At 44.6% G+C, this 26,330-nt stretch overlaps 2 protein-coding genes across 2 annotated transcripts in view; one reads left to right on the forward strand and one right to left on the reverse strand.

The window, feature by feature from the left end:
• cpped1 (calcineurin-like phosphoesterase domain containing 1) overlaps nucleotides 1–7,320 on the reverse strand; it is a gene marked incomplete at its 5' end in the record, with an annotated part of 38,151 nt that extends 30,831 nt beyond the window's left edge. Inside the window, 2 exons of the mRNA XM_079214227.1 lie at nucleotides 4,609–4,827; nucleotides 7,257–7,320. Coding sequence (XP_079070353.1) covers nucleotides 4,609–4,827; nucleotides 7,257–7,320 — 283 coding nt within the window. The remainder of the gene's footprint in view (nucleotides 1–4,608; nucleotides 4,828–7,256) is intronic.
• Nucleotides 7,321–9,369: 2,049 nt separating this feature from the next.
• Nucleotides 9,370–26,330, forward strand: part of shisa9a (shisa family member 9a) — a gene marked incomplete at both ends in the record, with an annotated part of 43,513 nt that continues 26,552 nt past the window's right edge. The window contains 2 exons of the mRNA XM_079237762.1: nucleotides 9,370–9,884; nucleotides 10,600–10,706. Of these exons, the coding sequence (XP_079093888.1) occupies nucleotides 9,370–9,884; nucleotides 10,600–10,706 (622 nt within the window). The remainder of the gene's footprint in view (nucleotides 9,885–10,599; nucleotides 10,707–26,330) is intronic.

Below are 26,330 nucleotides of genomic sequence, written 5' to 3' on the forward strand. Positions count from 1 at the left end.
GCTGGTTTCATTAGGAATGCAATAATAATAGTTGTACCCTGTTTTTCAACAACAGTTCGGAGTACTACATTACTTTATAATTGCACTGGGTCTCAAACTAATGACATCTTATAATCGACTGTAATTTAACACATCCCTCTAGCCTCTTAAACCCAGATATTCACTGTGTGTGCGATTTAAGTGTGACTTGGGGTCCAGGTCCTAGTCCCCATCTCTGCCATGGCCTAAGATTGTTTAGTTCTGAGGGACTGGCATTGCACCTCATGGACCGCTTACATGAGATGCGAATGAAAGCCTCCAATTCCACCGGGGTTCGATTCAGAGCAATTACAACGGAAAACAGAACTTTTTGATTCCGCCACATTAGATTAATTCACATGGAGGTTCCGAATAGATTCATCAGAGGCGAGAATAAATGTGTTTGTGTGCGGTGTCAGACTTGCAAATGAAGGATGTCAAAAATAAGGTATGAGGCATGAGACCACAGCTGTTTGCTAAGGAGAACAGACAGACGGCGAAGAAAGACGGATAGGAGAGCGACGGAGAGGAGAGATAGAGAGTGAAATCCGTGGGAACAGAAATACAGTTGCCAATTTCCTGTCGCCGACAGGCAGCAGTGTTGATATTGCCGGTTGACAGCCAGCTTCCCCTGGCCGCCACCCATTCATTCTGTATTGTAAATAAACAGTTTAAGGGGAAATGTCAGCCGGGAGACAGAAGTAGCAGCTCCGGCTAGAATATCTCTTCCCTCCTCCCTACTGGCGCCACAGCCCAGTTGCCATGCAAGTGACGGACGTGGCGAGTAATGAGGATGGCACACACAACCTGTTGGGTTGGGGTTGACAGTAACGAGGGCTGACGCTGCAGCGTTTAAAGGTCCCCAAGGCCTCGCGGTTTAAACCCCCGTGCTTACACTATATATTCACTGTCCCACTGTCCATGGGAAACAGATCTCGCCGCGACCTATAAACGGGCCTTGATTAGAGGGAGACGGGGATGGTGGCCGTGCTGTGGTCCAAATGGTGCAGTCATGGAGACGATTAGAGCACTTACACACCTACAGCAAGGCTCCTGGATGATAGGGGGCGACAAGCTCCAGGAGTGCTCATGGCTGTCGCTGTGCAGTAAAAATTGGCGGTCGTTATGACCCAAAAACAGAGAAGAGGGGAGGCGAGAGTTGCCCCGTGACTAAGCCAAGCTAAATCTGTAGTTTGCCTTGAGTCACATTTTTAGAAACAGGGGCCAAGGACAATTTACAGATGACATAGTGCACCACATATTCTAAAATATGATTTGTCCATAAACAGACGCACAAAGAGACACTGACATGCAGAGATGGAGAGGGAGATGCAGGTTCGCCCGCTGTCTCCTTTTCTCTCCTCTTGGCCAGGCCGCCAGGCAGGCGCCTCACGGTACTCCCTAATTGTCATGCAAAGGTAGTTTGCATCAATTGGCAGCTTCTGGCCCTTTTTTCGCGGATCGTTAGCTCTGCTGTCGGTCCCTTCAGCCCAATCCCTTTCATCCGGTTATCAAATCAGGCCACGCCACGCTGTAGTCACTTTGTTACAGTTACTACAATGAAAAGCTTTTTTTTCCGCTTGCCCCTATTGCCTGCCAAGCTGCACAGTAAATGCCTTCTCCTGACAAATACACAGGTATTGTCAACAGCTTAACAAAAGGCTTTGACTTTACAGGTAGAATTAGTTGGCTTATGTTGACAGGTTAGCATTAATCATCATATCTCCGTCTCCGCCTGAAATAGAGACACAGTCAGACAGAAGGGAGCACAATTGAACACAGCAGGAGTTCCCACCTTGTCAGTTCCTAACAAGGTGGGAAATGAGCAGCAACGTTATTATTTGCTTTACTCGACCAGCCATTTCTGGAGGTAACCAACTATTTCCAAACCCCTGTTTTACTGTGAGAATCTGTTTGTTTGGCTAGATGGCGAAAGCATCTGGTGAATTGGGGGAAACCAGCTGCCGACCATGGCACAATACTTGGGCTCGCTGTCCCGGTTCCAAGACATCTAGCATGTCTAACTCCCCGCATTAGATTGATGGAGGGAAACCAACGTTGCACTTGCTGTTCAAAATGATTCACAATTGATTGAATAGAAACTGGGCCTTGTATTCTCCACCTGCCTGCAGACAAACGGCAACCAGGTGCGGTCTGCAAATAGATATTGCGTGCTGTCACAAGAGGTCTGACATTTACTAAGTCGACTTCACAAACACAGCAGTTTTTTTTTTTTACCTCCCAGCCACAGCACTCAAAAACACAACAGTTGTTATCTTGCATAGATTTTTAGAATTGGAAAAGGAATTCAAAGTGTGTCTGGTTAAATCAATTGTCGAAATCCTCATCAGCAGATTAACGAAGGTTGTGTGAGAATAGCCCGAAGGCCTGTGCTTTTTCACAGATAATCAGCTGCTGTCATTGGGGAGTTCAGTGTTTGGCTGGTTGGGAAAAGGCTAATATTCAAACCTACCTCAATGAGTAATATTCTGTAGCAGAACCATCCCAAAGCTAATGTTCTTCACAGAGTGCATTAATTAGAATAGGATTGTCTCAGGATTGTTTTCTGCCAATAACATATCTGAGAATCTGCAGCAATATCACAAAGGTTTAACATACTTTCTGTATATTCCAAAGCCATATCCGTAAATATGAACTCAGCATAACAAAACACCACGTCCAGCGTACGCATCCTTTCTGTTAAGTGTTTCGGTCAAATGCCATCCACTATTTCCAGAGGTGCATACGTGCATTCGTTTTTTGCCGGTCATCACAAAAGCCTCTGCGACCAGCTGCACCGGGGTCACAAATAAACAATTCTGCCCGAGGCTCCAAAAAAAAATAAAAAATGACAGCTGCATCACACGATGAGAGTCAGATTACACCACTTGCCTATGTGACAGAGAAAAAGCGTGACATCAGAAAACATTGCGGTCACAATCTGCAGTTATGACAAATGTATTTGACATTGGTATAATCGCTCCTTTCAGAGCAGCTTTCCTGTCTAATCGGAAGGTCATCTCATGCTGGGCTGGTGAAACACTCCAACCCACAGTGGAAATCGAGGGAGCGGGGGCAGGTTTAACACCGCTGATCAATTTGACCTCCGAACATCAGGATATAACCCAAGGTTGCGGCATCAGTTCAGATGCCTGATGTAGCACAGATCTGTGGTAAGTTTATAGAATAAATTACCAATCAGTTCAAACTGAATAACATCTCAGCCTGCAAAATCCGGGCAGCAAGTGTAAGCATCCAGCAACAGCGATAGTTGACATGGTTGGTCGGTTGTGCATTATGAGCGTGCAGTGGGCATTGGCTGCGGAGGATTTTTTAGGTCTCTGTTACGGCTTAGCGACGGCGCTGACACTCGTAGCTGGTGTGCACAGCCTAAAAAAGAGACAGAGGTACCGCACAGAGGAGGCAGGAGCTGCGATTGGTCAGCTCGGGTCGGATTGTGTGTAATTTGCATTAGAGACGCCGCTGACTAACCCGAACAATTTGGCCACAAATCAAGCAAGCTTGGTGTTTTCTTTAGCTTAGAATGAGCCGTTCGTATCTATCATGCAGTAACGTGGGCTGCAGAGTGCAAAACCGTCGGACCGCCACCAGCCGTTAACATAGTAGGGTTGACCTCAGGCGACACAGCTTGACCACTGTTTTGCGACTCCCGTTACCGCATTCTTTGAAAAGAATAAGGGGTATTCAGTACACCACTTTGCCATCAAATCCTACCCAGTGGCCCTTTAATGTTCTTGCCTTGATCAACACAAGAAATACAATTTCTCCAGATTAAGTTTCAGATCACTTTATGTTCATAACAGAAGTACTGCTCAAAGCTGTCAGTCTTATTAAAAAGCTGTATTGTGTGTATGATGGCCGGACGCAGCCTCAGTCGTAAAACTCTTATGTTCACTGGCCACACACACCTCAAAAAGGTCAGCAGGTGTTAGAGAGAGAATAAAAGATAGGACTTGGTTTGATGGCGGATAATATATCATTTGAAAGTGGTTGGCTGGTGGTTGTTGATAATTTCCAACGTTGCTCAGAACCATCCTCGGATCTCTCTGATGAAAAACAAGCTATCCGCTTCGGGACGCTGAATCTGTCAGCACGCAGCTTTTTGGGAGTGCCGAACACAAACGAGGCATAAAACAAGTTGATTGGTGAAACGCTGCGTCGCGCGTGACATCACAGCTTTTGTTCCTAAATAGTTTGCTGTTATCTGTAATTTGGGAGCGCCATTTTGCACACTTTGAGATAAGTGCGGAGTTCGCACGGGCCTGCGTGATGTACCAGATGCCATGAGATGACGCTTGTGGGACCACTGCGGTGTCATTTGGTCGCACTAAAAGAGGATGAGCAGAGTTTAAACTCGCGCCACCGGCATCTGTGAGTTCACATGATGTCCTCCAACATTATGGGGATAATTGGCAGCTCCACTGGTTGCTGCCAGTAGCTTGTTTGTCCGTGGGAACCTCTCTCCCCGTCTGGGGCTTGTGCTGCTGTAGTTTCTTTATAGCCCTCAGAACTCGGCATGCATTTATTGAGAATTGTAATGTTAAGCTTTCTGTGCGTTATGGGCTATACCTGGCATGGCATGGACCAGGTCTCCACAAAGCACCATGAACCTCGGCCTAGGTCTGAGCTGGTTGACGGCCTCCACGGCCTGCTTGGTGAGCTCGATCTCCTCGCCCCATTCGTCCCCTCCACCGTCGCAGTCGCCGTCCCTCCAGGCTTTCATCAGCCCGAGCTGGGGGTCCGCGGCCTGGATGAAGCAAAACGGTCCGTTCCACTCACACTCCGCATCTGAAGAAGAGACAAGAATGGACAGCCACGGGTTACTACCGAGACAATAATGAAATAAAACGTAATTTAAAGCTACATCAGGCAAAATAACCACATATGGTTGAGCTATCTTGATTATCTAATCGTCGTTACAGTGATTTTTAGTGCAAAAATGACATTCTCAGCCTCTCGAATACGGAGATATACTGTTTTTCTTATTACATCATATTGAACCGAATATCTTTGGGTTTCCGAACGACAAAAACAAGACATTCAAAAGGCATCCCCTCGGACTTTGAGACACTGGGATGAACATAATGTACGGCCTTTTGTTAAACATGCACATGCTCGCTCCATGAGACACCCATGCTAAATAATTCACAAACAGCTACATGTTAGAGCATTGAATGCCAAAGAGCCAAATGTTTTACATAATCCTGATATTGCGTAACAGAATGGCCCTGTTCATTAAAAATAAACTGTTCCTGGCCTTCCATGTATAGAAACGGAAGCAGACCCTTCAACTGGCTGATGGTAATGACACGGTTCAACATGAGGGACACAAGAGAAAGCACAGCCAAGTGATATGGAAATGGAGTCTCTTTGTTGCCCGGCACATGAATAGATGCAAAGTGCAGGTGTAAACAGTTTCTGCTCCACTTGTTTCATTTCCGGAGGATGTGGAAAGCCATGCGCGCCGCCGTGGAGAGTCTGCATCTGCACTCCGCTCAAATCCCATCCCGCACACTCAGCAGGGACGAGTAGCTGTTCAGCATCCTCGTGTTTAACATGCTCTCCATGCGTCTCTCTCTCCCAAATGAGTAAATGAATTCGGTCGTCCAGAGAAACTTGAACGAGCGCCTTGCCTCCGGGGGAATCAAGCGAGTAAAACAATGATCCCCCTCCACAATGATCCCCAATTTAGCAATTTACTTCCTTTTTTTTAAACCCGCGAGGGGAAGCGCATTCTGCTTTTATGATTATCATCATTATCTCTTCAATTCAAACTCGCCTGGCCTTGATCTTCACCGATACCCTACGCAGTGAGGGTTGAGGGTGAATGAAGTATAAAGTTAAGTACGCTGCTTAGTCTCAGAAGTCTATGACAGTCCATCAGCGTTTACTTCTTCAGAGAATGCAGACCAGATGTGTCTTTAAGTAGATCAAAATCTCTTGTCAGCACATCTTGAACTCTTGCCGCTGAGCATAGAGTCGAAACTCGGCCCCAGCTCGCCTTGTGTGTACACGTCGTAGCCTGTGTGTTTTCAAATCTCACAAATACACATAATATGCATTGTGCACATACACCGTACGTGCATGTTGGTCCCAGGCCTGATCTATTAACCATCTTCTTCATGAGGGTCCTAAACAACAGACACCATCCATAAAGGTTTTTACGAAGCTGCAAGTCCCACTCACACACAAATCCTGCAAGCTTTTTGTTGTTGTTACTGAGCTTACTTCACAGCACAATGTCTCTCTCTGGAGTCAGACGTGTGAACTATTTCAAAGACAAACGAAAAAGAAATTAAAAAAACAACAACACCAGAAAGCTGAAAAAGGGCTCTCGAGACAGGAGATAAGAGGCAAGCGGCCATGTGTGGCTGCGCTGGTTGAGCACAACTTTAAACATAAATCACACAGATTTCTCAGGTGGCAGATTGTGCATTCCAAACACAAATTAATCATCATCCAAGATGAGAGCACATGGGGCCAGCATTTGCAAGCAAATAAGCAAAATTGTGAACATTTTAAAATGTCCTTCCCCTCGAGTTCCCTGCTTAAACTAACTGGGTGCCACCTGTAGGTGCTGAAGAAATAAACAGACAGAGAGGGTTGAAATAACGTAGGTGAGCACGTTAATGTGATTACTGGTTGGGTTTGACTGCAGGGACGAACCACTTTAGTAATTAAACATTTCAGACTAATGCAATCAACTTAAATGAGGTCGGCCACTTTGACAGTGACAACAACAAGTTGTGCTCTCACTCTTCCTCAAATAAATAAATAAATAATAATAATAATGCAGAAATGTGGTTAAACGTTGCTGCAAAATGAGAAGTGATTCAAAGTAGTAGTGGACACGTTATATCTCTCCAAAGTTTAAAACATTAGCCCACTCGGAGTAAATCACCACCAGCTCTGACATATGGCCTTTGATAGTAAGCTACAACACTTCTCAACAACAACAACAACAACAACAACAACAACACTTCTAAACAACAGCGCTGCTAAAACGGAGCACAACTCTAAAGTTAGCTACTCATCCGCTTTATTTTGTAAACACAAGCTAGCCCCACGAAGCTACACGAAGCCGTCCAACGATTCCCCGACAGCCAGCGACAACAACTTGTGTAACAGCCGGTTAGAGCGCGCGCGCTAGCTAGCTGACGCATTAACGAGCCCGGCGGATAACCGGCGGGGCTCAACGGGCTGACAACAGTCGCTACCTTCGGTCAGTCCGCTGAAAGTCTGGTGTTTCGCTCGGAGAAAGAGGTCCTCGCGCTCAGCCATCAGATGCGAACGTCAGAGAGTGGTCCGAGCAAACTAGTTGTGCGACTTGTGAGCCTGCCAGCGAGCCTCCGTCCCGGTTGGTTGGTTGTGTAAGAGTCGGGTCGTCCCAGTTGTCTGCACGGCGTCGCTGCTCTGGGTGCCTCTCGGTGATCGACTACTTTTGCCTGTTGGCGAGTCTGTGTGTGAATTTTTAGCTGCGGCGGCCCCCAGTGTGGCTCCTCAGAGCGCCTTTATGGGGCCACTCTGACAGTTTGCAATCACTTGTCATAAATGTATATACTGAGTTTTCCTAATTCTCTTCAGGTGACGTGGCACAAGCCTTTATAAACTAAACATTTGAAGTCCTAATCATTTTGCATTTCATAAAAGCCTCTTCATACCTCATATGTAAATACACATGTCACTTTCACATTACACTTGTACTGTCATCTGTTTGTCTGTGCACTTTATGTTATATTATATTATTAATGTAATTGTAAATGTAATATGCTCCTATTTCTTGCACTGTGTTTATTGTTTAAATGGTATGCACCACCTGTCAACACAAATTCGTTTTATGTAAAAACATACATGGCAATAAATGGTTCTGATTCTGAGTTAACACAGAGGAGGACCTTGAACAGAGGAAGGGGCCTTTCAGCACCATGGTTACAGGTGGTTCCACATTCCGCAGGATCCTTTTTGTGTGTGTGACAGCATGCTTTTCTGGTTGCTTTAATATATTCAGCATTTAAATGAGAGTTACTTGTCTTTCCAATACACCGAGACAGTTCAAATAACATTGGCGGCCCCTTAGAGGTCTGCTTTTCAGCGGCAAAATGAACCGAGGTAGATCACGTTACAGGTTAATACAAATATGTGTTCGCAGGAAGGACAGGATGCTCTTCAGCTCAACTCAGAAAGCCAAACATTATTTTTTTTCTGTCTTTCGCAGGACTTGTTTGACAAACAAACTACTTAAGTCCTCGAGACATCCCCTTAGAAACGTACTTATGCAAAGTGTTTTGCTTAAAAGGTTTCTAAGGTTTATTGTGTTTGCTAAAAAGCCAAACATGTTCTAATCTGACACCATTTGGGATTGGGAATTATGTTTTTCACCTTTCCATCAGAAATAAAACAATATCTAACAAGCATGATGGTCGTCGTTTTGAGGATTTACCATTAGATCACTGCCTAAAACCCACTTACCTTTTTCCCAAAAAAAGTCGGCATGGACCTACTGGAAATTACATTGGGCCACATCTTTGCTGAAGGCTCTTTTTCTATGCCCTGCTTTAGAAGATATGCCAGCACTGCCTATTGCAGCACATTAAGCTACTTGTGAAAACAATGGCAACCATACTGAAAATGAATAAAGTGGGGGAAAGGGAGGGAATGCTCGACATCAAAACCGAATAGTGAAGTGCGTATTCCGGGGCTTTTATCATAATAATATTGAACAATAAAGTATCTCTCTCTCTCTCTCTCTCTTCCTCTCTCTCTCTCTCTCTCTCTCTCTCTCTCTCTCTCTCTCTCTCTCTCTCTCTCTCTCTCTCTGTGTGTTTCTCCCTGTGCTCAGCCCTCGCAGTCTCACTCCCTCCCCATGTGTTCCTCCTCCTCTCCTTTTGCGCACCAGACTCTCCCACCCTCGCCTCTTCCATTCGCTCACTGCGCTCCCATCCTCTGCGCGGCTTGTGTCTCTGCCTACTCCTGCGCGTAAGAGCGCACCCGATGGATATGCAAAGAGATGCACTCATCCTGAGAACGCCTGCAAATGCCTTTGTGAAAGACGTACAGACGCGCAGCGGAGAGCGAGCGTCGGAGCGCTGTTAGTCAGATCAAGTCAAGTTCATTCCACGGAGACTGTCTTTTTATTCTGGGCGGTTTTTTTTTCTTCTTCTCTCTTCTGGATGATTATATGTTCTTTAAGATGCTCGTCGGCGCGGATGACGGTGCGTTGCTAATTGGATGTGTGTTTCTGGACTTTTCCGCATATCATGACCGCGCGCCCTTTCCCTTCTCTGCAAGTCTGTTCGTGTCTGCGTGAAGTTGAACGGCGGAGGAAGCACGATGAGAGGAAAATACTTTCTCCTCGGCTTCTTGTTGCTCAAACTTATGGCTCTCGTGTGCAAGGCGGACGGGGAGCCGGGGCTGCTCGGGGGATTCGTCATGATCGCCACCTCCAACGGCTCCAGGGAGGAGGAGAGCGTGTCCGAGGAGACCCCGCACACAGAGGACAGGTGCCGGGGTTACTACGACGTGATGGGCCAGTGGGACCCGCCGTTCATCTGCAAGACGGGCAATTACCTGTACTGCTGCGGCACCTGTGGCTTCCGCTTCTGCTGCTCCTACAAGCACTCACGGCTGGACCAGAGCACCTGTAAAAATTATGACACTCCGATGTGGATGAAGACCGGACAGACGCCCTACAAAAAAATTAACAAGATACACGACAGCACCAAAGACAAGACGAACTTAATTGTTTACATCATATGTGGAGTAGTGGCCATCATGGCCCTTGTGGGGATTTTCACCAAATTGGGTCTGGAGAAGGCGCACCGGCCTCAGAGAGAGAACATGTCCAGGTAAGTCTCTCTCCCTCTCTCTCTCTCTCTCTCTCTCTCTCTCTCTCTCTCTCTCTCTCTCTCTCTCTCGCGCTGTCTGCCTACCTGCCTCTCAGTGCGCTTGTTTACAAAGAGACTTGCAGTAGTAGCCTACGCATGCAGAGATCGCGCAACGTCTCGTTAATTCTCTCTGCATCTGCATTCTCTCAGAAATATACATAATATGGAATCAGTAAGAAAATAATGCATCGGCCATATCCATATAATGTCTTTGGGCTTTCATGCCAACCAGTGCATCTTATGACATATTCTGTGAGGGGGAATAGAAGTGGATGCTCTCTCCACTCCAGTCTATCATCCGCTGTGGTGTAGAATAACATTACGTGAGCTAATCTTCTCTCATCAGGCGGGGGCGGCTTTCTCTCTCTAGTGTAAAGGCGGCATCGCGCTCCTTTGTGTGTGATTGTAGATAAGTGAAAACACTTTTCGACACTTTCACTGCGTGCTTTAATAGGCAGGAGTGCATGTGTTGCAGAAGCTGCACGCTTGAAACAAAATATGTGTGTGTGTGTGTGTGTGTGTGTGTGTGTGTGTGTGTGTGTGTGTGTGTGTGTGTGTGTGTGTGTGTGTGTGCAAATTACAGTGCCATAAAACATAAATAAAGATTCGCCATGTTATGCACAGTCCCCCTTGTCTGCATCCCTCACTGCCTCTCTGTCTCTCTCTTGTCTGACAGGGCCGTCGCCAACGTGCTGCAGGGCGGGTGTCCAGGTGAGCAGTATCACGGGGAGGAGGCCCTTGGGATGCATTCGCAGCATTTTGTTTCCAGGGCCACAAACCTCCGTGAGTCATTTTTTTGTTTTGTTTTTTTGGTTGGACAGCTCTTTTTGTGAACTGTGTGTAGAACATATAGCGGTGTGGGCGGGGAGTGTGTGTGTGTGTGTGTGTGTGTGTGTGTGTGTGTGTGTGTGTGTGTGTTAGCAAAAAGAAAGCTGCGTCCTGGTTGGTGTCAGAGGCCCTCATGAAGTCATCTGGAGTGATGTAAGGATGCAAGAGTCACTCAACCCAGCTGGGCTCAATTGTTTCACAACCACGCTCATATCTCATACTGGTGGTGAGCTTTGAGCACTCAGAAAATCCTCAAATATACAGTATACACACATCCCCGCCGGCGTGTTCCTTTTTTGTTTGAAATGACAGCGTTTGGTTTTGCTTTATTTCACCAGATACCCATCCATTTCACAGCGGCGCTAGAAAGAGAATATCTGCCTTTTCTGCAGCTTTTTAAAATCCAACCCCTTATTCATTGTTTTATTTTGGTTCATGCCCACATGATATAATGAGAGAGAGAGAAAAAGGGAAGTGGGAGTGTGCGTGAGTCGGTGAGGAAGTAAGTGGTGGTGATGGAAGTGTGTTTGCGTGTGGGGAGATGGGGGGGCTGGGAGTTTAAAGGGTGGTGTTGGTAGAATACAGAGCTGCATGAATGCCATCTATTTCTGTTGCGTCCCGTGGGCTGCTACAGTAGCAAGCTTCTTTGTGTTTTAACACCGAAGATCAAATAGATGAATCTCAACACACATACGCACGCTCAAATATGTGCAGACCCGAGCTTACAGTACATATGCATCATAAACACATGGTATGAAGTCAGTACACAGGATTAAAATCTTCTAAAAGTTGCATCATATTTCTTGTGCCAAAACAAAAAGCAGATCTGAGATGAATTGTTTGCGACTGTTAGAGGGATGTCTTTCTGTGCAATCCAACTGCTGTGGAAATCTCAGCCAAAATCACACATCCAAAAAGACATGTCATCTTTGTTGACGCCATTTCAACCCTTTGGTGCGCAGCAAATAAAATAAAAATCCTTTTCACTCAATCAATCAATATGGTGTCGAGTTTCAAAGTCATAGATTTAGCTAAAATGAAAAGATGTGCCAGTCGGATAAGATCATTTGTGTAAGTTTCCAATGCAAATAAAGTGGCATCAAAATGTTTTGTCATATTTGGCACCTGGGTTGGGAGTATAACTATTTCTTTCTCTAAATGCAAGACTAAAATAATCTTTCTTGTATATGTTTGGCAACTTTTCAGTTGAGTTTAATAAGCAAGTCCGCAAGAAATTCTAGGATTTCTGTTGAGTGCTATAATGGACAGGGAGACAGGAAATGGTGTGTGTGTGTGTGTGTGTGTGTGTGTGTGTGTGTGTGTGTGTGTGGGGGGGGGGGGGGGGGGGGGGAGGGGGGGGGGGTAAATATGTAATCCCAGTACAGCAACTCCCCGGTCTAACGACAAGCTGACATAACCCTACTCAGCATGAAGCACTACGCCCACAGACACCATCAACATCATGATGAGAGCACATCTCATGGAAAAGGTTGCATTCATTAAAATAGTTGGTTTTGTAGGGGTGGGGGGAGGGGGGGGTCTCACAATAATACTACCATGAAAAGAGATGAATAACCCTTTCAGTATGTGTTTGGGTGCACTGTTTTTTTTTATTCTTTTTTCTTCCTCCTCACTGTGGGAGAGATGAGATAGCGTGGCCTTTCAGCTGAGTGGCCGGGACGAGCCACTCGCTGTGAAATAGCGATTATTATTTGCAACGTGGAACCTGCTCCCCTGCACCTTCTAATCCTCTGGGGTTGTGTGTAATCATGTGGAATGTTATTAACCTCCGTGATCTGGCGGGATCCTTCCCTCCGGCCACCTGATCGGTTTACGGGGGCCTCTGCCGGGCCGAGGAGGACGATGCATCACATGGGGGCAGGTTGAGGGGAGAGGATTTGCTGGATATGACCGTGTTATTCTTGTTTTAAGTGATTAACGGAAGATAAATAGACTGAAAAGGGCAAGACGATTTTTCATTGAGAGAGCTGCTGTGAATGCGACGGGGATGGAGGAGAAGAAGAGGGAGGAGAGAGGTGAATGTAAACACGAGTGCTTGGGTTCAAAAGGAGTTTGTCCAGATATAGAGCAGGATTGTGCTGGAAATACATTTTTTAATACTAAATACATATCGATCACAGCTAGATGCTTACAGATTCTCCTATTACTGACGTCAATGAATCGGTGAGGCAGGTCCCGGCTGCTTATTGGAGGAGAGAATAATTCCTTCTGGCTGTCAGTCACAGAATGCTGTTTGTCTGTAAAGGAATCGCTGATGACCACGGCTGCTGTATCATTTATGTGGTTTGCCCCCTCAAGCACTTAATTAAATCAATACATTTGTCAACAGAGGTAGAGAAAAACAAGCAGACCCCTTTTCCCAATACGCCCTTTGCTGCGTCTCGAACTTTTGTAATCATAATCACACGTACACCACATGTAAAAAAAGTATCCATTAGTAATACAAAAGCCCGGGGCTTGTGTTTGTTATGTTGTGGGCCCCTATGCATATCCAGGACGGGCCCCCTGCAAACGATTGCATATCAGGAACGGACACTCTGGTTGCTATGCGAAACCAGAACCAGCCAGAACCACCAACCCCCAGGTGGGGCCGGCTGGCAGCACTTTCATGTCTTCTCCAAACCCAGAGACTTTGTTTGAATCTTTAAAAGGCTCTTCACTTGCAGCATCAAAGAGCTGAGGAGACAGAGAAGGGAGGGTTAAGGAATGGAAGAGGCAAGAACAGTTTAAGGAGAGGGAACACCGCAGTGTGAGGAGTCAAGAGATCTTCGAGGCTACGCCCAGACTGACGGTTGCCCTTTCTGAAACTCTGAAGGACGGGGGCTCTGTCTCTGTCTGTCTGCAGAGCTGCGCTCCTGTTTGGAAAAAGTCTGACACCATCTTGAGCCCAGCACTGAGCTCAGGGTGACTTTCGCTGAGGTTTAAGGCACCAGAGAGTCTCTTCAGCGTAATTGACAAGCAGCAGAAGCTAATCTCTTTGTTACGACACTCACTGTATAATCTAATAAAGAAGTTAGTGGTGAAATGTAATTGTAAAACAGTATTTATCCTCGTGAATTATTACACTGAACAATTGCTCCAGACCAATATTGTACTTCTTAGTCCTGTAATTGTCATTTTGGGCACCACGCTAAAGAGCTTTAGGTGGGCCCAACACACACACACACACACACACACACACACACACACACACACACACACACACACACACACACAGAGAGAGAGAGAGTACTCTGTATTCACAACTCAATTCACCATTTGAAGGCTTAATTACCTCGCCAGCAGTTATAATCTTTCCCTAAACATTCTGAGATGGAAAGGATGAAATTGTAATTCGTAATTGCTTCTGAGATTGCACAGGCACGAAGAAAAGCCCTGTCTGCAAAATACTCCAGATCCACCTTGTGACTGTGTACAAGTGTGTGTGTGTGTGTGTGTGTGTGTGTGTGTGTGTGTGTGTGTGTGTGTGTGTGTGTGTGTGTGTGTGTGTGTGTGTGTGTGCAGGCCTGTCAAAAGGAGCAGTGCATGTCCTTCGTTAAAAGTAGGTGACTGTGTGACCTTGTCTTCCCAGCTGTCATCTGGGCCCTCAGTGTGTCACATCTGATTGCTGAGAGTCAGAGCGGAAAGAGGAGCTCCGGCTAGTGAACCCACACACCGCTTTGCAGGCCGTAGAAACAAGCAAAGGGAGGCTGCGAGAGAGAAAATGACAGGGCTGCAGGTGGTTATCTGGGAGGCGTCACTCCGGCAACAGCTACGCTTGAAGTTCAGTTTCTGTCCTTGTGTTCAAAAAGGCGAGAAAGCAGGTGAACTCGAGGCTCCACATTCCCGCATTCGTCCGCAACTGTTTCTGCCGCGACTGTCTACAGCTAGTTTTATTTCATCTCGATCATTCAGTGAAATTTAGGAGTTTTTTATTGTTCTTTTTTCTTACTGATTTACAAAATGAAGTCTTATCGCACATACAAAACATACTCAGAATATACTGGTCATTTACATACACACACTTAAAGGCATAGTGTCATTCACTTTCTGGTCCAGAGTGACCCAAGGAGATTGATACCATTCATTACTCTCATTACTGTATGCTAAATGTGGACCAGGCAGATGGTTAGCATTACTTAGCATGAAGACTGGAAGCAGGGGCTTGCGTTGCGTGAAAACAAAAAGTTGTGGTTTAACGGGGGGTTATGTGCTGAACTTCTATGCTGGACTTCTACGCTGGATGCAACCCACACAAGGCTTATATGCTCCTATAGAACCACAGCTTGTTATGTATACAGTTCTCATTAACTTTTCTTTGAAGTGCGTGTATGAAAAAGGCCAAAACGTTTGTTATTGGAATCTTTGTGTGTCTTTTGTCAGACGGAGATCGACTGTCTGTGACATCACCAATAAATAGTTGGGGAATACAGCTTGCTGCCATCTTGACAGTTAATACCCAAAAAATAGCTATTTGGTCAAAAGAAAGCCATAACCACCCAGAGTTTTCATCTGAGATACCTGAGATATGGATTATAACTATTAAAGTTGCCACCAAATACATTAGAAAAGTGAAGTTAGCTCTGGCAAATGTCCATTAGAGACATGTATGCTAGACTAAAAGACAAGATGTCAGTTCACATATTGTAACTTTTGGCCCACATAGTGTACTTGCCTGCACTCTTTGGCACAATTCACCATTTAGTTTGTTTGAATAGCGTGTCACTTGCTGCAGTTATACAGCTGTTGTTCCTACCATGAAATACACTGAAGGTGCAAATCAGGATAGAATAAGCAACAAGGGAAAAAAAGTCATTAAGTCACGGCATCAGATCCTCAGAAAGTGCAGAAGTGTCTCCTCCTCCTCTCCAGGGCCTCGTCCCTGCACCCTCTCTCTGCCTAATTATTTTAATATGAGGCCATCTCAGCCGCCCAGGGACCCCATTAGATTCCTGTTTATTACGGCTCTGGGGCCGCACTGCCAGCAGGCATCGACCAGCCACAGAAATCCACTCAGTTTAGGCACAGAGAGCAGCCGGCCAGGGAGGTGTCGACGCAGCCTGGGGAGGAAGGCCTGGAGGACTGCAATGGAGAAAAAAACGATTTCTAGAAAATATAAATACTCGCCGACCCCTTAGCTGCGTCACGCTCCCGCTACTGAGGAATCGCTGTGGAAGGTAATGTAAATTGGAACAAGCACTCATTTTGTGGACATTTAAATACATCAAAAGAGTTATCTTTTTTTGACGGGCAGAGAGAGCGTCCTTTTACTGTCCTTAGTGTTTCGCATCACCCGGCGTGTAATTTACCATCTTGTCATTGTGGTGCTGTAATAAAAGAAGCAATAGGGACTGGCAATATCTTAACATCTAATCAGCCAAACCCCAACTCCCTCCCACCCTCCTCACGAATATTAATCACTTCATTTACTCCCAGGAAGTCACATCTTGCATTTGACAGGTAATTACGTCTGTGACTGTGTGTGCACGCGCAAGTCCATGTTCACTGACGTGCTCATCATACATGCCTGCGTATGCACATAACCTGTGGTGTGCTTTTGGTAAAACCCTGAGTGGGATGAGCAGCGTTCCATCCATCTATTGTCATCTGTTTCAGATTCATTTACATTTGGCTATCTGTAATGATAGAGCACTCGCAGGCAGTCATGGGATAAGCAGACAGACATCCCATCTGTATGTTTGAACAGGTGGTTATCACCACTGGTTTCTAATTAACTGCTACACTAGCTCTCATTAATCGACTATTCAAATGAGCGAGTCAAGCCTTTTGCAAATATTAGGATTATTTTCTGTATGAATATGAATTCACACAAAGAATAATAATTATGAAGGAAGATAAGTCGAAACACAGTTTTTAAGTCAAGGGTTTTGTTTGTGTTTAAATGTTTAGATTTCAAGAGGCATGCATGACAAAGCATGCATTCTTTGTCATTGCAGGAGGGGAGTTATTGAGGAAGCACTTATGTCCCTTTTTGCACAAACAAGCTCTGTGTCTGTCAGACATACATTGAAGCAAGCTGAGTCTTAGCATTGTAAATCTATTAAGGCCCCCTAACGTGGAGCTGTGTTACACTGTGTGGAATCCTCTGTAATCTGCTGCTGTTATAACACACTTTTCCTCTTGTACGGTTTCTAATAGGGAAATAGAGCTCTAATCTTCTGTAGTGCTGACAGTAATAGTATATACATTCCTGCCACTTCCCCACAGTGTTCTGATGGTATTCACAGTGGAAGCTCTGCTCTCGTGGGGTTTATAGTGATTCAAATCCCAACTAGGGGTGCTTGCCCCCCAGGGGGTACCTCAGTTCCCGGGAAGAACGTGGAACGATTGTGTAGTAGCTCAACAAATAACGGAAAAGTCATGATTTGATTTAAAACCATACTGTATATATCAGTGGCAGGCCGTGGGTTTTGTACTTCCGCTTCAGTGGTACTTGGGTTCATCCGACAGGGCTGATCCGGTTGGGGGAACACTGGAGTATAGTGCATGTCATCACACCTAAAGTATTATAGGAGCTCTATGTCGGCCAGTCACATCTCCATGGGTGTGCATTTTGAAAGTCTTGGCTTCGTAAGAGAACAGTCTGTTTTGGATGAATTGGCCAAAGCAACAGACCATTTCCCATGTCCCCAAGGTGCTGAGGCCTCTTTATCCTCCGTATGCACACACGTGCATTCACACACACACACACACACACACACATGTATGGACAACAAAAGGCACCCACACGTGTACACTATCCATATACACACACTTTATTCTCCAGGCCTGTGTTTCACACGGCCCCGGGGCAGGCAGCAGATTTGCTTGGCAAGCTGACTGATGCCACCAGCGATGTTAAGTTGCAGGCAGGGAAAACTCATGCTGGGGCCACATTTGTGAAACCCATCCCCCCGCGCACCCCGTCCCCATGTGCCATCCATGCCACCTCTCCTCACACACCCCACCAACTCCACCTCTTTCTCTCTCTTTTGGCCCGCGGGCTTCAGTATGGCCTGGCTCGCTCACCACCCTGCCCCGAGGAGGTAGGGACACATTGGCCGCTCGCCCTCCCATCCCTGCACATACATATGGACACACACAAACACTGGAACACACACGCTCATGGACAGGCTTACAGCCCCCCGCCCACACCACCCCCCATCCTGCTAGGCACTGGCCCATGGATAGGGGACATGTGGCTGGGCGAAATGCGTCACGATGCTGGGCTCTCGCTCTGACAGATCTTGTGCCTGTCTGCCTGCCTGCAAATTACCAGCCTGGAACGACTCACAAAAAACAGAGGAGTTTTGTTTTCCACCCTTCAGAGTGCAGCAATCGCCCTGCTCTCAGCTCCCCCTCGGCTTCTGGCCACTGGTGCCTTTGCTCTTGGCCCCTTATGGCGGTAGTTGGTTACAGAATGTGTTCTTCTTTCAACTCCTGGTGCTGTTTTTGTTGCAGATTCTACATTCTCCCCATCTTCCCTAGAGAGAAGCAGAGGTGTGATTCTTTCTGTAGCCATTTACAGTATGAGTATGCAACAGGTTTAGAAGGCACCGATGTTCAGATTGTTACATGGCATATACTTTATGCTGTAACATTGGGAGTGAGTCTACAATTGAACAACACATCTCCTTCATTGGAGGATTTAAACCAGGAGATCAACTGGGGTTGTTTTTTTCTTTTTGGTTTCAGGAGCTTTTCCTTCAAGAAAGGTCATCTGTTTGTATTTATTTTGCACACATATAATCTGACACTGATAGTGGTGGAAGCTTCACACAGCAAGAACCACCTCATTGTACAAGGAGGGAGTCAAGGAGAACACACTCATTGAATACATCAGTGTGACGTTCAATTCTGACTTTGAAATATCTGGACCGTGGTCCATGCCTACTACTCATTATATGAATAATTTCTGTAATGTTCATTGAAATGTGCTGTAACTCTGTTACGTTGTTCATTCTGTACACATGACATATATTGCTTCTGTCCATACGGGGAGAGGCATCCCCCTCTGTTGTTCTACTTTTTGGGGGAGTTTTTCCTGATCCAATGTGAGGTCCCGGGACAGGGATGTATGTGTACAGATTGTAAAGCCCTCCTAGGCCAATTTGTGATTTTGGGCTTTACAAAATAAACTGAATTGAATTTAATTGAAATCTTTTAAAAGACTGATCCACCAAAAATAAATGAAAGGTGGCTTTGAAAGCTTGTAGCTTGCTCCTATGGAAGGCAGGAAGATAGCTGGAGTCATCTTGCAATTGGTGACCCCTTTTCATAACATTAAGGAATATCTATGCTCATTTGCTTTCTTGCTGAAAGTTTAATGACAGTCCAACGTTAAATATGACACCAGAGCAGAGAGGTGGTTTGCTAAGGCAGGAATAAAGGGGAACTAGCTAGTGGTCGCCTGGCTGTCACGCCGGAGCACTAATGAAAGAACCCAAATGCACGACCCGAGGCAGAGAGTAAAGTTCACAAGAATTCCTTTATTGATGAAGGTAATATTGCAACAGGATAGAGTCTCTGGAGAAGGACCGCCGAAGGTTCTCCCGATGTAACTGGGGAGGGACTGAGGCCGGTCGGCAAGGCTCTGACCCGCTGTGGTGAGAGCAGCTGTCTCACTCAGGGGAGAGTAGAATCGCCAACGTAAACAGTCCAGGGTCATTCACAGGAAGGCAGTCAAACTCAGCAGAGGTACAGGCAGGGATCGGGCTTACTCGGAAACGAAGGGACGTCGGAATCAGAACAGGATATCAGGCAGGAAAAATGCTGGTAAGTTGACTCACAGGTGAAGAAAAACGAACTGGCAACGAGACAAGTGAAGCACAGAGTATATATACACACTGGGAGGGGAGTTAACGAGACACAGGTGAAACACATCAGGGCAGGGAGAGGTAATCACACATGAGGAAGTAAAGACAACAGACATGACACAGGAGGATGATTTCAAAGTAAAACAGGAAGTGACAAGACAACAAAATAAAAGCACTACCGTCTAGTGACGGTTGTGACACTGGCGAAGACAAAGATAGTCAACAGTTCTCAGCAAAGAGCTCCAAAAGGGTTCTTCCCAAAGGGGAGGTTCTAGAATAATTTCCTTCAGACAAACCTATCATAGCCCATCATAAAATCATATTACACAATCATATGTTTTTTTTTCAAACATGCTTGGTCATTTTGTTGCTTTTGTCGCTCCGAATGTGAACATAGCGTTCAGTAAGGCAGCTTGACATGATCACCATGGCCATGGCCATGATTCTCAGTAGAACCCCAAGGAAAGGTTATTTCTCGCACCCTTAGAAGGTAGAAAGGTTCTGTATTTAACCTCCAGAGTTTCCTGGGTGGAACCATTACAGCCTAGAAAGGTTCTCTGTCACCTCTCATATGAGGTAATTGGTGGAACCCTTCACAGATTGTTCCAGGTGTAACACTTTATGTTAGGTTCTAGGTAGAAGCCTCTGAAAGAGTTCCAAGTGAGAACCAAAATAGGGTCTGCTATGAGGACAATCTGGAGAGGTGTATATGTTTCTAGTTAGCACCTTTATTTTAAACAATGTAAAGGCACTAGTGTGCAATCTATTTGCTTATCTAGCTCTTGGCAAGAAAGCAAATAATATTTATTTGGATGTTTTAATGATTTGGAAATATCTTCTTAAACTCCTGCAGTACATTCTACCTGTCCTCTTTATGGTTAGTATGCTCCAAATACTTAAAAGTCCAAACCCTTTCCTGCCAAAATCACACTCTTGTTGGTTTGGTGAACCTGTTGACTCAATATGATAATTTGAAATGCATTCCTGCCCTTTCATTGGCCACTGTGTTCAGCATCATGCGTATATGCAAATGATCCATTTCAGTTTATTATCATCAGATCACAGGAAACAGCATGCCACTGTGTCTGTACTTCAGATTCCCAATGGGCTTTACCTTATTAGAAAATCAGAGAGTACATTAATACAGGTGACTGCCCAGTAATATGTAATAAATACACAGTACTCTGCCTGTGATAATGCAGCTTTTATGCAGATATTTTATTGTGTGTAGAGAACCTGCATGCAGATTCAATACTTTCTTTAAGTGTCAAGCTACATCCTATAATCATACAACTCTGCACGACAATGCACATATGATAAACATCTACAATCACACAAGAAAGGGACTTTTTTTTCCCTTTAGAGAGATGGCAAATGCAGGGATTGCTGCAGCGAGTAGAGGAATAGTAATTCTGTAGGAGCATAAGAGACAGACAGCCAGTTGGAGAAGTACCTTTAGATGTCACTGTCAACCTCACCAGCAAAGCAGCGATTGAATCAGCCCCCCCGCCCCCCTCAGGAATCCTGGGAAATGAAAGAGGGGGGGGGGGGGGGTCTGAAAGCGCCTTTTTCCCCTACTATTCTGATATACGGAGCCTGCCAGAGAGTAGTCGTACATGCCAAGTCTGAAAGATAGGGACTGAGTAGAGAAAGTAGGGGAACAGAAAAACGAGACGGGTAGAGTGCAAGCAAGGGACCAGAGATGAGAGGAGAGAGATTGTGGAAAAAGTAAAGCAGAGCCCACGGAGAGGAGGCTGAGAGTGTTTGGCAAAAGATTGAGTGAGGAGATCTATACTGAGACCATCCGTCCTTCAGGCCTCTCCTGATATATAAGTTGGGAGGACACGGAGCAGATAGGATTCGGACATAGCTTCCCGTTGCGTTTATCCTTCAAGCTCACAATGGCAGCATTCCACTGTTGTGGCGTTGTGGGCTTCGGTGCTTTGACAATAATTCATTCCTGAATTGGTCAGTATTGATATGAACGTGGCAGGTCTATTAGTCTTGCATAGTTTGCGGGTAGAAAATAAAAGACATTGATTTTTTGTTTTTGCCGGGAGATAATGAGAAGGCAGTAGATGGGAGGACTTGAATGGGGGTTGGAGCTTGTACAAAACATTGTATGTTCACACAAATGTGACTAAATTGTGCGTAGGTAGAAGTAATTGGTACAAACATGCTTGTAAGAAATCTGAAAATGGTAAATAGGGTTGCATTTATGGCGCACCTTTCTAGTCTTCAGACCACTCAAAGCTTTGTACACTATTTGCCAACATTCACCCATTCATACATGGTGGCCGAGGCTGCCATACAAAGTTCCACCTGTTTAGCGGGATCCTCATTCACACCCCAATGCCACAGTCTGTGGGAGACAGTTCCCTCTCACATTTTCTGTTTCTGACGGCTTGTTTATAGGGTATTTCTGCTCTATTACTGCCGAGGTCTTATTCGCATGGCTTTGGCTTTTGATTTTTCATGGTAATAATAACATTATACTCATCAAGATAACTGACCTGTTAATATGGCAACAGAATCACAGATCAGGATTCGAACAAACTGGTTGACTTGACTTATTTAGAAGAAAAAAACAAAAGTTGTCTCAGATCCACACAACCTTCTCAGCAGGTTTTGACTATGTAGTTTATAAGTGACAAAATAAATGTATTGTGCATTCTTAAAACATGTGCTGCTAACATATAGTACATTTTTCTTCAACACTGCACAAAGGAAATGGAGGAGCTGCTCGAAGCTGTAAAATAAACTATTGTGTACAAATAATAAGTAGTATTTCGGGTGTTCCTCCAAATGAGGTGAATCCTAAGTTTTTTTAACCTGAGTTTCAACTTAAATCCAAGTTTTCAGTTCTACAACTTCGGTTTCTGCTCATCCCATTATGTATGTTCATGTGCATGCTTGCGTTCAAGATTGTGTTATTCGGTGTGCTTTTGTACAGTAGGTATGCCTAAATGTGGCATTCTGCGTGCATGGCCATGAGTCCAAGCATTTCACTTGGCTGCTCCTCACATGGTTTTAACTCCATATTCCATCTACCTGAGTCATTTAGTCCAGCCGTATGTTTGTACTGATTTTAATCTGCAACCTGAATACATCCCAACCGCTGGCCACTTTGCCCATCCCATACTTCTTTCTCATCGCCTCCTCCTCCTCTCTGATTGTGTACATTGTCCCTCCAGGCTCTGCTCTGTTAGTTGCTATACATGTTGTATAATTCGTTCCATGCAGCCATGCCTGCACAACACATTGGATTAATGTGTTACTGTCCCCCCTGACCCACAATGTATATCTCCAGGTTCCTTGCTAAATTATAATGCATGCCACACAGTTATTTTGTGAATGTGAAAACAAGATACTTTTCTCTTTGTTGGTAAAACAAATTCAATGAGTTTAAGTCTCTGTGCAGCCCTGTCTAGTTTAGGAATTGAAAGTGTGTGCTACCTCTTAGCGTTCCTGTAAAATTTGCCAAAAAACGCCTATCCAGGTATACCCAAAGTAAATTGCAAGCTGTACTTGAACTATTTGGAGTAAATGCATGGTCTTGGTCTCTTTTGAAAGGTAACACTCTGAAGCTTTTTTCCCTCAGTAGTCAGAATCACTTTAAGTGCTGCTGACACTGAGTTATATAAGTTTGAACACACTAAGTATAAGGTTTTTATTTCCGCCTGAACATTTCTTTGCAAATAGATGCCTGTAGATGACTATAAATGGGACTTATGGACTGGAAAACACAATGGGACAATAGTCTGAAGCCTTATCTAGTCTAAGTAAAAAGCAGATGACAATATCAAAATTAATATTTTGACACATGTTTTTCTAATGAAATGTGTAGGCGTTTTTCCATTTTGAGACTGAAAATATTCATGATATATATACTATATACCTATTAAAAAGGCTTATAGTCTTGCAAACTTATAGAGGTACTATTCATATTTACAACCAGTATTGCTGACACAGAGACAGTTAAGTATAAATGCATTTTCGTGCTAATTCAATGCCAAACTGAGGCTCTGTCAACAGCTGTCTGTTCTCATCAAACTGAAGCCTGTTGGGATTATCTCCACTCCCTCTTGTTTGTATTAGTTTTTTAGTCAATTTCATTGGCTGTACGAAACGCCTGTCATCTGAGCCGTATGACGTGACAGGCTTGATCCACGTAAGGAAAGAGAGACTGAGCCTGTACTTCAACGTAGCTACTGGTTAGGTAATGTAGCCTGTCAGTCAGGACATGAAGCTCCTGGTGGTTCAAGTGGGGATCCAATAGAAAGGTTAGATTTCGGCGCACATTTTGGTGCCCCGTTTTCCTCTCTGCTCTCATGCAAACTTGCTTAGCGAGTGAAAACACAGAGATATTGTTTCATATTTTCCAGCTGAAATGAAATGACACCAGTTTGTGGATATTTATGGATTTAATCACGTAAATTAAATTAAATGTGATACTTTCATATAACTATTGTAAAACACTGACCCCTCCCCCTCAAAAAGTGATTGTTAAGAAGTCAAGCTTAAGATTTCTCCCCACGTTGGCAGTGTGCACTGAAACAGTTTGGAAGGTGGCCTGCAACAGCTGATCAAATCTGCCAGCGACAGCTGTCATTTCAGCCGGAAAGAATTGATGGTTGCAGACCAGAAATTGACATGCTGTTTTTGTCAAAATCAAGGAACCATTGTTAAAAAAATATATGAAAAATCAGAATTTTTAGTTTTAAATCTGCATCTGGTGAAGCCAATGTCATGTCAATAACACTGTTTCCTCAAAATACTATCATGTTTCCAATCAGTTTGAATGCTTTTTTAAAAACTTCGAAATAATGAACTCTCTGTCTTCCACTCCTACAATTTAGCAATGCTATAAAAGCTCATGCGTTGTAATGTGTCATAGACGGAGGCCGCCGAAGTGATCATCTGTTTGTTTATGACGCGTTTGCGTTAATGGTTTATTGATGGTAAAGTGCAACACATCTATTTGCCAATAATAGCACAGTTTGCGGCTTTCATACATGCCATTGTTTGTAAAGAAGATTATCATAATTATCTTCAGATACACATGTTTACAGTTTACATCTGCAACCTGCCAGACATGTAGCAATATCTGTTCTGAGAAGAAAATCAAACACATGCTGAAGTATCCTTCACTGGCTCCCACACTACAGCTGCAGCAACCCTGGAGTGAAGGTTTTCATATCAAGTGGTTGACTTCTGATTAAATTTGCAACACGTCTTAACATTTTATAGAATACTATTGGTTTGAATATCAAAATACAGTCATGCAGCTGCAGCACACACTCTGCTTTGCCAACCACCACTCTGGCCAGAACCACCATTACCATCCCCGGCATTAGCCTGTCTCTAAATTTTTTTTTCTTTTTCTGATTGCTAACTGACATTTCAGGTTTCTCCATCGCCACGTCCACACACTGTCTGCCAATCTGTGGTTGATGGTACTCCAAGACCACTTTATCCACAAGCACGGCCAGCGCCGCAGCATTTGTTTATAGTGGTGCTTATTTATTTTCCGGGATGATTTGCTAACAGCAGGCACAGGGCACACAGGTTGTTGGAGGTAATGAGCATGGAAGAGAGAAAGGAAGGAGGAAACGAGAGAGGAGAGGGAGAAACAGAGAGGGATGCTAGCTAAACAGTGTTTTTATGGAGGATAATTTTCCTCCCCAGAAGGCAGTGATTGGCATTAATTACCTAACAGGTGCTAACAGCGATGAATCTCATAATTAACCAGTTTAGATTTAGTTCATTTGGGAAGACATGAGTATGAGGCGGTGGGTGCAGAAGTGTGCGTGAGCATGTGTTTGGTGTGAGTGTGCATGCAAAGGAGAAAACAGAAGAGAGGGAGAAACATAATTTCACACAGACACCATGTATGTACAGTAATTATGCCTGCAAATGTGTGTGTTTCTGTTTCTCTATTGGATCCATGAGCCATTTTATTTAGCTGTGATTCTCCAGACTAAGTCCTTTTTTTTTTTGTCACAATGACCTCTCTTGTGGTCTGGACAACACATTTTCAGCTATTGGAGCTCAGAGTTTGTACTTGACGGAGATATGTGTATGAGGCAGTCATTTTTGCTATACCCTTCTCCCTAATGTGGGGTTTCAGAGATTCATTTGTGAGGGAAAACCTTTGTTGGCCTGCAAACATGTGTGTCAGTGGAAGCCTGATGTGAAAACAAGAGCATTGCATCTCATTTGGCCTTTAGAGGATGAAATCAGGTGAAATCCTCATCGGAGCATTTGGTTAATGGGTTACAAGTCATATGTTGGTTATACAATTTAGAAATGGACGTTGCCACATGATTCAAAAGACCCTGTAATCGGTTGATATCTGACTGCATACCACTGAAGCTACAGAAGGAGCTTGCTTCTGGAGCCCCTCGGTGACATGACAACTGTTGCTCCATGGTGGGTTATCGTGCTGAAAGGATCCATCCAAGTGTGACTAAACTAGAACGAAGAAGACTAAACTTGGTGAGCAACAATAATGTAGTGTTGACACCAAAGAACACAGCAACATGATGCGTATGCCACATTGTTCTCATTTTTTGCAAACAACATCGGCTACAGCATTGTTATAGTGCACTGACCTGAGATGAGTTTAGATGTAATTCACCTGGTTTTGGCCTGACTGTCTGATTGTAGGCAATCTTCTTTCACCCCTTTGATTCACACACAAGCTGACCTGCGATCTGTAGTTTTTGCTCACAACATTCTATGTAAATTATTGACACATCCC

Source organism: Taurulus bubalis (assembly GCF_910589615.1).
Source record: "Taurulus bubalis genome assembly, chromosome: 2".
Lineage (NCBI taxonomy): Eukaryota > Metazoa > Chordata > Actinopteri > Perciformes > Cottidae > Taurulus > Taurulus bubalis.